Below are 13,010 nucleotides of genomic sequence, written 5' to 3' on the forward strand. Positions count from 1 at the left end.
AATAAATAATAAGCAAATATAGCAGACAATGACACGAGCCACCGGCGCCGCGTGAACAACGGCTTAAATGAACAACTAGCCTACTTGAGAAAAACTTTAGTTGGGGGCAGCCCTATAGTCATTTTTTTTTCAGATAGGCCTATATTCGAACCAGTATATGCTACAAAAGGCATTCTGGGTTGAGCTCGTGGTGCAGAAAGGCGCTCTCACTCTGGAGGAAATATTACCGCTCTACGCATTCTCTATACGCACACCGCAACGGTCACAATATGACCTCATGTATGTTTTAAAAACATAATTCAACATATAAATAATAGGCCTACCTTTTAATGGGCACTTAAAGTCTACAAATAAATTACTAAATGCAAAAAATGAATAAATAAACAAAATATTGCATTGCATTTGCAATCCTGTGAATCCACTTCGCGCGCCCCTGACGCCGGCCTACTGCACTTTCGGAATTCATTATTTTCTTATTCTGCCTGTTTGTGAGTTTTGTTACATCTATCTTTTTTATTTGTTTAACTCGTTTAAAAATAATAGTGTACATATTTGGTCAAAATCTATTCCCTATTTTCGTTTTCGAAACTTGTGTTGGTCCGATCCAATGTGCAATCGATTTTCGAACGTAAAGTGACGGCTCTAGTTCTTTTTAACTTTCATTAATCCTGATTTATTTTTTATTTTTTATGAAAACTGTTTTCAACATTGATAATGTTTCTTGAGCAACATTATAATGATTTCTGAAGGATCATGATGTGATACTGAAGACTGGAGTTGATAAATTCATCTTTGATCACAGGACACAGGAATAAATTCCATAAAATATATTCAAATAGAAAAAAAAATTTAAATTGTAAAAACATTTCACAATATTGCTATTTTTTTGCTGTATTTAGGATCAAATAAATGCAGCCTTGGTGAGAAGAAGAGACTTCTTACAAAAACAGTCAAAATAGTAGGCCTACAGTTTCCAAACTTTTGACTGGTAGTGTACATATCCAGACATTTATCCACGCGTACGTTATCCAGACGTTTATCCAAACGTACGTTATTCAGACTCAAAGTAAAAAATATACTTTCTCACATACGCCGCCGCCATTGCACGTCTCATTTCTTACGTCTCACGCCTGAAGACTATGGGATTTTGGCCAGACGGCTGGCGAGCGTATACACGTTAGTTCTCCTCTCAGTTTGCTTAGCAATCATCTCATTTTGTATATTCCACCCCTCATAGGTGGATAGTGCCACGGATAACCAACCTAAGTAGACAGTCGTGTACTTTTATGTGAGAGAAGGGGTACGTCACCACAACAGACACGTGACACCAACGTCGTGGAGAAATACGTCGCCACAACAATAAAGTAATACCTTCAGGAAAGATCTTGATATGTATGTAAACTCATTAAGAAACTTCTATTGCATGTAATATTCTTTCATGATGTAAATCCTTAAAGCTAACAAAGTTTGCTTTTGGAGTAGCTATTGTTTGTAACCCTCATTGTCTTTTGTTATTTGTAATTGTATGCTTGTTGTTCTTTTGCATAATTTTTTTTAAATAAATAAAGTAATACCTTACCCTTGTTTTTTCTAGCTTTTCTTATCCCTCCTTTGCTATTTTATAGTAACTATTTTGATTTTACTTTCCTATGTGTTCTGATGACATTTAATATATTCTTGATACATATTGTGCAGTGTATATAAAATGGTAAATCGTTAATGTCATCTATGTACTGTTTACAAGCATAATAAAAGATGTTCATAAAAAAACAAACAAATAAAAAACAAAACACTCACTTTCTCCTGGAGATTAAGGCCTATGTGCAAATTATACACCAGAGTTTACATTTTATTTTATTTTCACAATTATTAAAAACAATTTAAGATGAACCCATAAATTCAGTAATTATAATCTATACACATAATATTCATTCTGAGTATCCATCTTTTACTGGATGGTAAGAATTGTATGTAACACAGTTGAGCATACAATGGGTAAATACACTTGTTCATATATAACCAAGGCAATAATCTAAAGTGAGTAATCATGTTTTAGTGAACAACACCATAAAAATACATTATGAAAAGTATAGACTATAAACTTATGTAGCCTATATTATCTATAACAAATGGCAGTAGGTGGCGCCAGCTGCCTGACAATTGTTTTTACACGTTAGAACAAGAGCAAACGATTGTTTATATTATGTTTAATTGCACTTAATATGTAATGTTTGACATTATGTGGACATCAGAACATGCACACTCAGAGTGAGGGTTGAACATTTGCATATTTAGAAATATAGCCAATTGATGCAAGTGTTATGGGCATGTTTTTAAATTGTTACCAATCACAATCAGTTCAAAAGCAGTTTCGTCCATTTGGAATAAAAGTATAGGCTACCTAGAATAAAATAATACCGATGACTCAACTCTGTTGAACAGAACAGTATAGGTTTAAAGGAATGGGATCTTTATGTTGCCTAAAACATTTCTTTTTCTTTCTTTGGAGCATAACAATTACATGGAGACTTGTTGAAGACTTTTTCATGTCCCTCAAAAATATGATAAACACAATTGCTCATTTCAGATAAATTGTGAAAACTCTTGATTAACCACTAATCGCTGTTTGATTTCCATTGTTTTTTATTGTTTGCTCAGCATTTTGCTGGTTTTAATTATCATTATGTGAAGCCTTTGTTCACTGCTTGCTCCCTTTTAGGAAAACAGTGAATGGTAATGATAGATTGACATTGTTTAATTGGGTGTTGTGTGAAGTGGTCTATAATCTCTTAAATGCACCATTATTACTAATTGAATCATTAGAAAGAACAGTGGCTTCATGAAAAACATTAAGAATAAAATACAGAATAGTATATAGTTCATATGATGATCCAATGTAGTTCCTGCGTACTCCAACACAATAGTTAAGCTACTGGAGATGTAGGTTCTGGTGTGGAAGAAATAGAAAATTTAGCATGGAGACCAGGGGCATGATTTCTAAAACGTGCTTACGCACAGATTTGATCTTAGAGTGTGTGTACTCTAAAATCCACGACAAAGTTCATATTTATAAAGATGGTCTTTGACGTGCAAAGTGCTTACCGCCACGTCAGGGTCTGAGCAGACGTACACACTTGACCTTGTGGCAGAGTCGGAGAAGCCTACTGCAGGTATGGAAATTGATAATCAGTAGTAATAATAATTAGTTATATTAATAATAATAATAATAATAAGTATTATTATTATATCCCGATAATAGTTATTGTCCCTGATAAGTTATTTATCCCCGCAGATTAATCTACTTTTTTCATTTCTGTAACCCATTATTATTTTTACATGTGAAAATATCAGCATGGTATTTAATAATTATAGGACAACAGAAAATGAGGTTTCTTTGATAAATAGAAAGTTCAAAAGAACAGCATTTATCTCAAATGGAAAGCTAAAAATACGTTTTTTGGGGGAGCATAGAACTTTACAAAAGAAATAGGATGCATTAAATTGTTCAAGTGACAGTATGCTTTATATAAGCTTTATATTTCAGATAAATGCTGTTCATTTGAACGTCCTTTTCAATTAAATAATCCTGAAAAAATGTAGGCTAACTGTTTTCAACGATAATAATCATAAATGTTTCTTGAGCAGCAAATCAGCATTATAATGATTTGTGAAGGACCATGTGACACTGAAGACTGGAGTAATGATGATCAATTCAGCTTTGATCACAGGAATACATTACACTTATAAATATCTATATTCAAATAGAAAAAAAGTTATTTTAAATTGTAAAAATATTTCACAATAATACTACCAATTTTTGCTGTATTTTGAATCAAATAAATGCAGGCTTGATGAGCAGAAGAGACTTCTTTAAAAACATAAAAACATCTCACCGTTCTCACGATATGATCGGTAGTGTGTAGGCTATAGTATAGCATAATAATAATTATTATTATTATAATAAGGAATACATTAATACTTAACAAATTGGCTTACACAAAATGTTTAACTTAAATAATTAACACATTAACAAAACAAAAAACAGTGTAGGCAACACTGACTGACGCGCTCCACAAATTAAAGGAAATGTTTTACAAATTAAAGGACAATATTTTGTTTTTATTATGAGTGTACGCAATTAATTTAATATGAGTGTATGCAATTAACTTCTCAAATTGCGTACACTCATTGCGTACACTCATAATAAGTGTTTATACTGTCACTTGAACAATTCACTACCTCTACCTCTCCGCGCATTCTTAACTATCGTAAAAGGAGATCGATTGAACCCTCTGATTTCTCTGATTTTCACTGCATGAAAAGTTGGATTTTCGACCCCGTAAACGCCTGTAGACTCCCGGAAATCTCCCTAATTTTCGGCAGTTTTCGACAATTTAGAGGCAGCGAACGTCGCGTTCGTCTGTGCCACAAATTGTCGTAAACGAACCATGACGTAGGTGGAGAGCCCCCCGCTGAGAGCCCGCGGAGGTGCGACGCCTCTAATTTGCATATGAATAGCAGCGAAACCAGAGAGTCAACGGCCAGACTTGAATTTACTCACTCACTATTGGCTGAGGCCACTACATTTAAAAAAGAAAAATCCCTCGTGATTGGTTGGCAGATCACTGCAAACCAATCATTATTGGTCCCCCTGGCTCATTATAAATGTAAACCCCAATAATAATAATAATAATAATAAATATATAATAAATATATAATTTATGTTGTAATAATTTATGTTTTATATTAATGTTATTGTGCTATGAAGTATTCATACCATCAAGGAATATATGGGAAAATGATACGGACCGTGCCGTTTATTCAAAGAAAGAGCTTCATTTATAAACACACAACTATGTACAGTGCAGCAGTAATGTCTCTTATGTTGTCCTCCAAAAACGTCAAAAAGAAGCGCCCAACACATTCGGGAAACACAGGCGTATATGGTGAGTTGCCCTGTATTTCGGTGTCGCCTCTAGTCTGGATTGCAAAGTGGCACAGAGTTCGGCGAGCTCCAGGCTGCGAGAGGGCGGTGGCCGCACAATCCATCCAGAAACCCCGTCAACAATGCCATCTTCCTCATCAGACATGAGTTCAATGGTCGCGCACTTCCAGTCCATCTCATCCTCACCCAGCACACTCTCGCTTCCAGCAACTGTAATACAATCCATAAAGACAATAAGCAACCTGAAAAATACTCACATTGACAAAAAACGGATCTAATATAATAAATCTTACCCTTTTTCTTCTTGATCGACTCCGAGCTAAACTTCGCAGTTTCCGCCTGCGATGTAAGTTCAGGTTGTTTGTATCTGAAGCTCCGGCGTGTCGATTCATAATACGTCTTACAGGCAGCTGGAAAACAATTACATGAGACTGGTATTAATAAAAACAGTCACGGTAAAATTAAACAAGGAATGAGAAAAACATTGGACGTTATACTTACACACAAGGTCGTCATGTTCAGCGGTTAAATCTGGACTCGCGGAAATTGCTCCAAGCAGATAAGAGCTCACGGCTTCGTTATGAGGCGAGGATAGTCTGTGTAAACAAAATGTGCAGTTTTAAGCTCGGATCTATTAACGCATCCATTTCCTTATACAGCTGAATAAAAGCATATTCTTTAAATCGTAACGCTACATTACCCATGCTCTGGTTCATAGCGCCTGCAGTTTGCCTCAGAGTTGTGAAGACGAAGACAGCTGAAAATGAGTCCAAAAAGTTGGTCGCGTCCATGCAGAGATTGAGTTGAAGACGGTGTCCTGTCATTGTTGATCACGAAAAAGGAAAGCAGCAAAAACATAGGAAATGTAAAAAAAAAAAAAAAAAGTTTAAAGCTTGTCTTCTACGCGTCATGGCCATGACCTCGACCTCGCAAGTGATTGGACTAGGGCTCTACTATGGAACACGCCCGGGGCCAAATCTTTTTATACGAAACGCGTGACCGTGTCATCACGCACTGTTTGTCCGCGTCAACGCAGCAATTTTTTACGTGTTTCTTTTGTATGTGTAGACACGCACATTCTGGTCGTGTAACAGGCATACACACACAGTCGACGCACAGTTTTAACATGTTAAGAAGACACATTTGAACGTGTTTCTTAACGCGCACATTCTGTACATGTCGAAGTGTAATATTTTTTTTTTTTTAAAGCAGACTTACCTTTAGATGTAGCCTAGGGTACATACATATTAATATAAGATATTAATTAATTGCTTAACTGACTACTGTGCTAGAGTAAAGTAGCCTAATGTTACAATGTATATTAAGTAAATGCTTAATATTATACAATTATTATAATTTATCTATATGGGTTATTGTTTGTTTTTTAAAGTTAGGCTATATATAATTTCTAAAAGTATAGGCTAATTTACACAGCACATATTTATAACTGAAAACACACACACACACACACACACACACACACACAACTTTATTCACTTTCACATAATAATGTTTTTGTAATTTGGTGTTTAGTTTGTTGTATAGTTTGTTTATACTGTTCTGTCTCTGTTTTGTTTCCAGGAACATCTGATGAGTGCTATAATAAAATGACTTCATTATATTTAAAATATGTTTTGATATTCATTTTATTTATATTATTAATATTTTATTTACCCATAAACGTGTCTTTAGGAAGCCATAAGTTATAGAGACAAGAATAACTTTTGCCATTTAAATGCCACATTAATTTACTGAGGACCCATACAGCCAATGATCATGTGTGAAGTAGTTGCTTTCAGTGTATAGATCCAGAAAGACTCTGTCTTTCTGGATCTATACACTGAAAGCAACTACTTTTCCAGGCTTAAACGGAGAGTTAGATTTTGTACCATTTTTGTAATATAATTTAGTTCTTTCTAGTAATATGTTACATTATGAATTATTTGATGTTTACGAATTAGGTTGAATTCAATCATATGAATTACTTGATTTATGTATTTCTATGTCTAACTTAATTTCATCGTTCATTGTTTACTATATACAATATTGATTTGTGCATTTTTGACTTGTATACATCTTTGATATTTATGATTGTTTATTCTATTTTTATCATTATTATTTTTCTTTGAAATTGTTTTTCTTTTATATATATATATATATTTTTTTTTCTTATTTTATTTATTTATTTTTTATTTTATTTTTTTCTCTCTCTCTCTCTCTGTCTCTCTCTCTCTCTCCTTACACAGAGTGACCAGGTGTCTGTAATTTGATCAATTAATGGCTGGTTAAAAATGAGCTTGAGATGTTGTTTGTTATACACACCCTGACGAAGGCATGTAAAGCCACAACGCGTAGGTGTACCTGTCACCAATTTTAAATGTTTAAGCCATGAAAAAATAAAGGCTTTTTAACTTTTTCAACACACCCATCGAGTGCCTTGGACTACCTTTGTTTCTGAAACAAAATATATTGTTTCATAGCAGCTTCAGTAACAAGTTCAAAACAAATTCTGCTGTAAACCGGCTCTAACAAGCCAATATAATGTCAATATTCATCTCAAGTGACTTCAGTGTTGATTCAGTTCAGCTGATTTCAGTTCAACTGTAAAATTCCTCAGTTGTGCATATTTGTGTGTAGTTAGATATATGCAAAAACAACATTTTTGGAAGAGTTAAAATAGTTTTGCACACAGTGTTGCTTTTGCAAGCGATGTCTGATGTTTTGCATGTTGTGTGTTTTGTGTGTAGACTTACAAGAAATGGAGCCATATTTTCAGAAATTGTGTGTAAGCAATTAGATAAAACTGTAAATGAATCCAGTTTATTTTAGTTCAGGACTCAGTCCAGGTGTTAGTAATCTGTGCTTAATCTTTGTTCCAGGCAACAATTTTTTAACTCACGATTAACTAGATTAGGCCTACTCTTGGCATAATTTAAACCAGGAAACCACCTCTTGAAAATCTGCATTGATAATTCATAAAATGTGGTGTGAGCTCAATTTAAATGACAATTACAGAAAAACACAATCTGACTTCACTATTAACACACAAACTTGTACTTTTCACATTTATGATTAATAGCCATTTAGAAATCATTCACAGTGCAGGGTGGAAAAATTAATTTTGGTATGTAAACTGTATGCTTTACTTGATTTATTTGTGTGCTTTGGTTCATTGTCTTGTTGCATCACATAACCTCTCTAAAGATTGAAGACATGAACTGCTGCCCTGTATTTTTTTTTACATAACATTGGTTATTGCTAATGACATACAGAGTAATTAATCTACACTGTGAGCCCGGACAAGTTGAATCTACTTAAAAAATTGGAGCAAACTGGTTGCCCTAAAAATTTAGTAATGTGTACTAAAACGAGTACATTTAACTTAAATTTAAGTTAACATTTTAACTTAAACTTTAAACTTGTTTTAGTTAAAAAAATTCAGAGCCTAGATAAAACTCCCCCTGCTGCTACTCTGATTTGCATTTGTGTAGCTCACAGCATGTTCATTTACATGATAAAGCCTCCCCTAGAATTAAGGGGAGGGGGGGTCATGGGGGGACAACTGCCAAGCAAGGCCTACGTCAATTTCGACAATTTACGGCAGTTTTCGGTGTTGCCTGCAAATTGCAGTGCACAGTCGTAAACCTGAAGTTCCACGGCAATCTACAGTGCCACATACTGACGAAAATCCCACTTTTCATGCAGTGCTTATTGGTTCCTCCTTGTGCTTGGTTCCGTCATCTGATGCATTGGAGGACAAAGTTCTCATGTTAAATTCTGTTCTCTCGTCTGGCTTGGACCTATTTGCTCCTATGAAATCACGAATGGTTTCCTTTCGTCGATCTTCTCCCTGGTATAATGAGAATCTGCGAGCTATGAAAGCATCATGTCGTTCAATGGAGCACAGGTGGCGTATGTCTGGCTTGAGTGTCTTTCACCAGGCCTGGAAGGAACACTTACTTGAATATAAGACCCAAATTGCATCGGCCAGGTCTGTTTATTTTGCTCAATTAATCGACAACAATCAGAATAACCCAAGACAATTATTTAATTCTATTAACAAACTTCTCAAATGTAACAGTGATTCGACTGCTCCAGTTTCGACTCACCTCTGTAATAAGTTTCTTGACTTTTTCAGCTCCAAGATTGATAACCTCCGTAAATGTATTATTTCTGCTCTTCCTTCATCTCTTCCTCACATGATCACTATTGAATTTTCTGGTACTCTTCTCTCACATTTCTCATCATTGGACTTACCTTCATTGTGTAACGAGGTTTCTAAAATGAAAGCTTCCACTTCCATAGTTGATCCTGTACCAACTTGCCTATTCCAATCATGTTTTGCTACCTTAAGTCCTGTTGTACTGAATATTATAAACGATTCTCTGTGCACTGGTGTGGTGCCGGCAACATTTAAAACTGCTGCTCTGACTCCTGTACCAAAAAAAAGGACACAAACCTTGACAATTAAAATAAATTCTGTCCCATTTCCAATCTCCCCTTTCTCGCCAAAATTGTAGAGCGGATTATTGCTACTCAATTACACGCCCATCTAGTCGCAAATAATCTTTATGAACCCCTTCAATCGGGATTTCGGAAATTTCATAGCACTGAAACTGCATTAGTTAAGGTCACTAATGATCTGTTAGTGGCTTCTGATTCTGGCTGTCTCTCTATTTTAATTCTGCTTGATCCTAGTGCCGCTTTTGACACTGTTGATCATAATGTTTTACTTGTTCGGTTAGGATCTGTTTTTGGTGTCTCTGATACTGCACTAAGCTGGTTTAAGTCCTATTTTTCTGATAGAAAGCAGTTTGTCGCTATGGGTGGTTGTAGATCTGCTATTGGTGTAGTACATTTTGGTGTTCCTCAAGGTTCTATCCTGGGCCCTATACTTTTTAACATGTACCTTTATCCTCTGGGTCAACTTTTAAGATCACTCGCTCTCAGCTTTCACTTTTATGCAGATTACCTTTTACTCAGGTTTATATACATTCAAAACCTGATGTTAATGTTGCTGTGTCCTATCTTTCTTTATGTATCTCTGAGGTAAAAAAAATGGATGTCTAGTAATTTTCTATCTCTGAATAGTGACAAGACGGAAGTAATGCTCGTTGGCTCGCCCCACCAGCTACGTAAGGCTGGGTCTCCAGCTTTAAGCGTAGAGGGTTCTACACTTCAGTTTCAAACAAAAGAAAAAAAATTTGGGAGTAATATTTGATAGTTCCCTTACATTTGATCCTCATGTTCAGAGCACTGTCAAATATTGCCAAATTGCGTCTCATGCTGTCACTACCTGTGGCTGAAAAGCTAATTAACATCTTTGTATTTTCACGAATTGATTACTGTAATGCTTTGCTGGCCGGGGTCCCAAAAGCTACCCTTAACAAACTACAGTTGGTACAGAATGCAGCCGCTCGAATTCTGTCTGGAACCCGGACAGGGGATTACGTTTCCCCTGTACTTGAATCCTTACACTGGCTCCCTGTTAGATTCCGTGTTGATTTTAAAATTCTAATGCTTACCTACAAGGCTTTGCATGGTCTTACACCTCTTTATATCACTGAGCTTTTAACCCCATACAAACCACTACATGAACTTCGCTCCTCTGAAGCTGGCCTTTTAATTGTTCCCAAAACTAAACTTAATGGGTGATAGGACCTTTTCATCAAATGCTCCAAAACTCTGGAACTCCCTGCCTGTGGAGATTAGGCAAGCGGAATCACTTAGGCCCGGTTTCACAGACATGGCTTAAGCCTAGTCCCAGACTAAACTGCCCACTTGAGCTGTCTTAACTCAAAGCGACTTGCACAGATATATATATTAAAATAGTCAAAGATTTAGCCTGTTCTGGATTAAACAAAGCCGATTGCAAGAGGAAGGATTATAGCTAGTCTATGACTAAATTGAATCTTAAATTAATCCTTCAAAGAGGCAGGTTTAACTCCTGCTTAGTATTGTTTGTGAGGGAGAATGGAATATTTGGAATATCTAAATGAAAACCAACATGCACAACAGAGGCCAGCCAGAGTACTTGTGGATAGGAGTGATCCATTACATTACTTTGATGACACAGCTTTTCAAGACCGCTCTCGTATGTCCAAGGAAAATGCAGTGGAGATAATATCTTTGCTTGAGCCTAGACTTTCCTGTCTGTCTCTGAGAGGAAGGCCTTTACCCATTTCTCTCCAAGTTCTGCTCACACTGAGGTTTTTTGGGTCCGGGACCTTTCACCGTGAAACTGGTGATTTGTGTGGTGCCAGTGAAGCAACTGTGTGTAGAATAGTTCACAAAGTCAGCAGAGCCATTTGTGAACTCAGGAGTCTTTACATAAAGTTTCCTGATGCTGCTGACCAAGCCAAATATAAAGTGCAATTCTATGAATATGGGCACTTCCCAGGTGTCATTGGCTGTATAGATGGATGTCATGTTCCTGTCAAGTGTCCATCAACCCCTGATGCTGAGGAGTACAGGAACCGTAAGAACTGGTTTTCTATCAACGTTCAGGGTGTATGCACACCTAATTTAGAGTTTTCAAACATTGTTGCGCGCTGGAAAGGTTCAACTCACGATTCAAGGATTTTTGTCAACTCTTCATTATGTGCTCAGTTTCAGAGTGGACAGTATAGTGGACTTCTACTTGGTGACAGTGGATATGGTCAGAGTAACTTTTTATTCACTCCATACATAAATCCCACAACAGCTGAGCAGCAAAGATACAACAGAGCTCATATCCGAACAAGAGGCATGGTTGAACGCATGTTTGGAATATGGAAAAATCGATTCCAGTGTTTACGTAATACACTTCGCTTCAGGCCAAGGAGATGCTGCAAGGTCATCATTGCTACAGCGGTGCTGCACAACTACCTGAAGCAGCGCTGCTGTCCTGATCCTCCAATGGAAGATGACGATGAAGCAGATGTGCCCATGACTGAGGCAGCCAGTGACCAACGAGGACTTGCACACAGAGTTGCTTTCACATTGCAGCACTTCAGCTAGATGAGATGTATTTCAATATGGAATGTATTCATTATGCCTTATTTTGCCTTGATAATTTTTGTTCTGTACAAAATTAAAATAGTGTGCAGCAAAATTAAAAAAAATTACTAAACCAATACTGGTTGAAAATGTAGTTTGTGGTTGTTTAAATACACTCAGTCATGAATATCTAAATGACAAAAGGTTTATTTTTGTTTTTATTGTTTATACATCATATTGTTCACCATGGCTGGTAATCACAATTGCCTCCTTACTGTATCGTTTTTGGATCATACCTCTTTCTTCCAACTTCATATCCAATTCAACCTGTAGAATTCTCATTTTCATTTCATGTTCTTCCTTCAGATATTTCATTTTTTCCTCATGAAATTCTCTGGCTAACTTTTCATGGATGGTCATCTTGCTTGTTCTCTGCTGAAAGGTGGTGGCAGCATCTTTTCTCAGGGATGCAGGAGCAGATGTGGAAGGCACACACTCACTGTGCTCTGGCTTTTCCAACCCGTTCAGATTCCTTTCTTCTGTGGGGAAAAACAGAGGCACAAATAAATTCACATGATCCTTACAATGAAAGAAGAATAAAAATTGACAGAGTGGAATAATATATATATATATATATATATATATATATATATATATATATATATATATATATATATATATATATATATATATATATATGTACCAAAGGAAGAAATCAATTTCTTTCTAACATACCATTTGTGGTCAGATCTTCAGCTGAACTGTTCAAGTGATCATCATCTGGTATACCATCCAGAGGTTGCTGGTGCTGTATTATTCCAGACAGCAAGTCACTCAATTAATCAGTTTTGTCTTTATTTGGTGGTCCACCACCAGTATTAAATAGCTGTCTTCTGATCTCACCATGCTGTCGTTTTAAAGCCAGTTTAAGGTTCTTCCACAGAGTCTATACAGGCAAAAATCATTCATTATAAATTGTCCCAAAAATATGAATATGAGAAATGAGCAATGATAATAATGACGAAATCTCACCTGAAGTTGTTGTATTGTTCTTGTGGTTGCATTTTCATTTGCATTAAATTCATTG

General features: G+C 36.0%; 1 protein-coding gene across 1 annotated transcript; it reads left to right on the forward strand.

The window, feature by feature from the left end:
• Window positions 1-10,918: 10,918 nt before the first annotated feature.
• On the forward strand, window positions 10,919-11,944 carry LOC307130743 (putative nuclease HARBI1; the record flags this gene model as incomplete). The annotated part of the gene is made up of 1 exon (XM_079823873.1): window positions 10,919-11,944. One exon carries the CDS (start codon window positions 10,919-10,921, stop codon window positions 11,942-11,944), a length of 1,026 nt encoding a protein of 341 aa, XP_079679999.1.
• Between the last annotated feature and the right edge of the window lie 1,066 nt (window positions 11,945-13,010).

The sequence above is a fragment of the Gobio gobio genome (assembly GCF_949357685.1).
Source record: "Gobio gobio genome assembly, chromosome: 8".
Classification (NCBI taxonomy): domain Eukaryota; kingdom Metazoa; phylum Chordata; class Actinopteri; order Cypriniformes; family Gobionidae; genus Gobio; species Gobio gobio.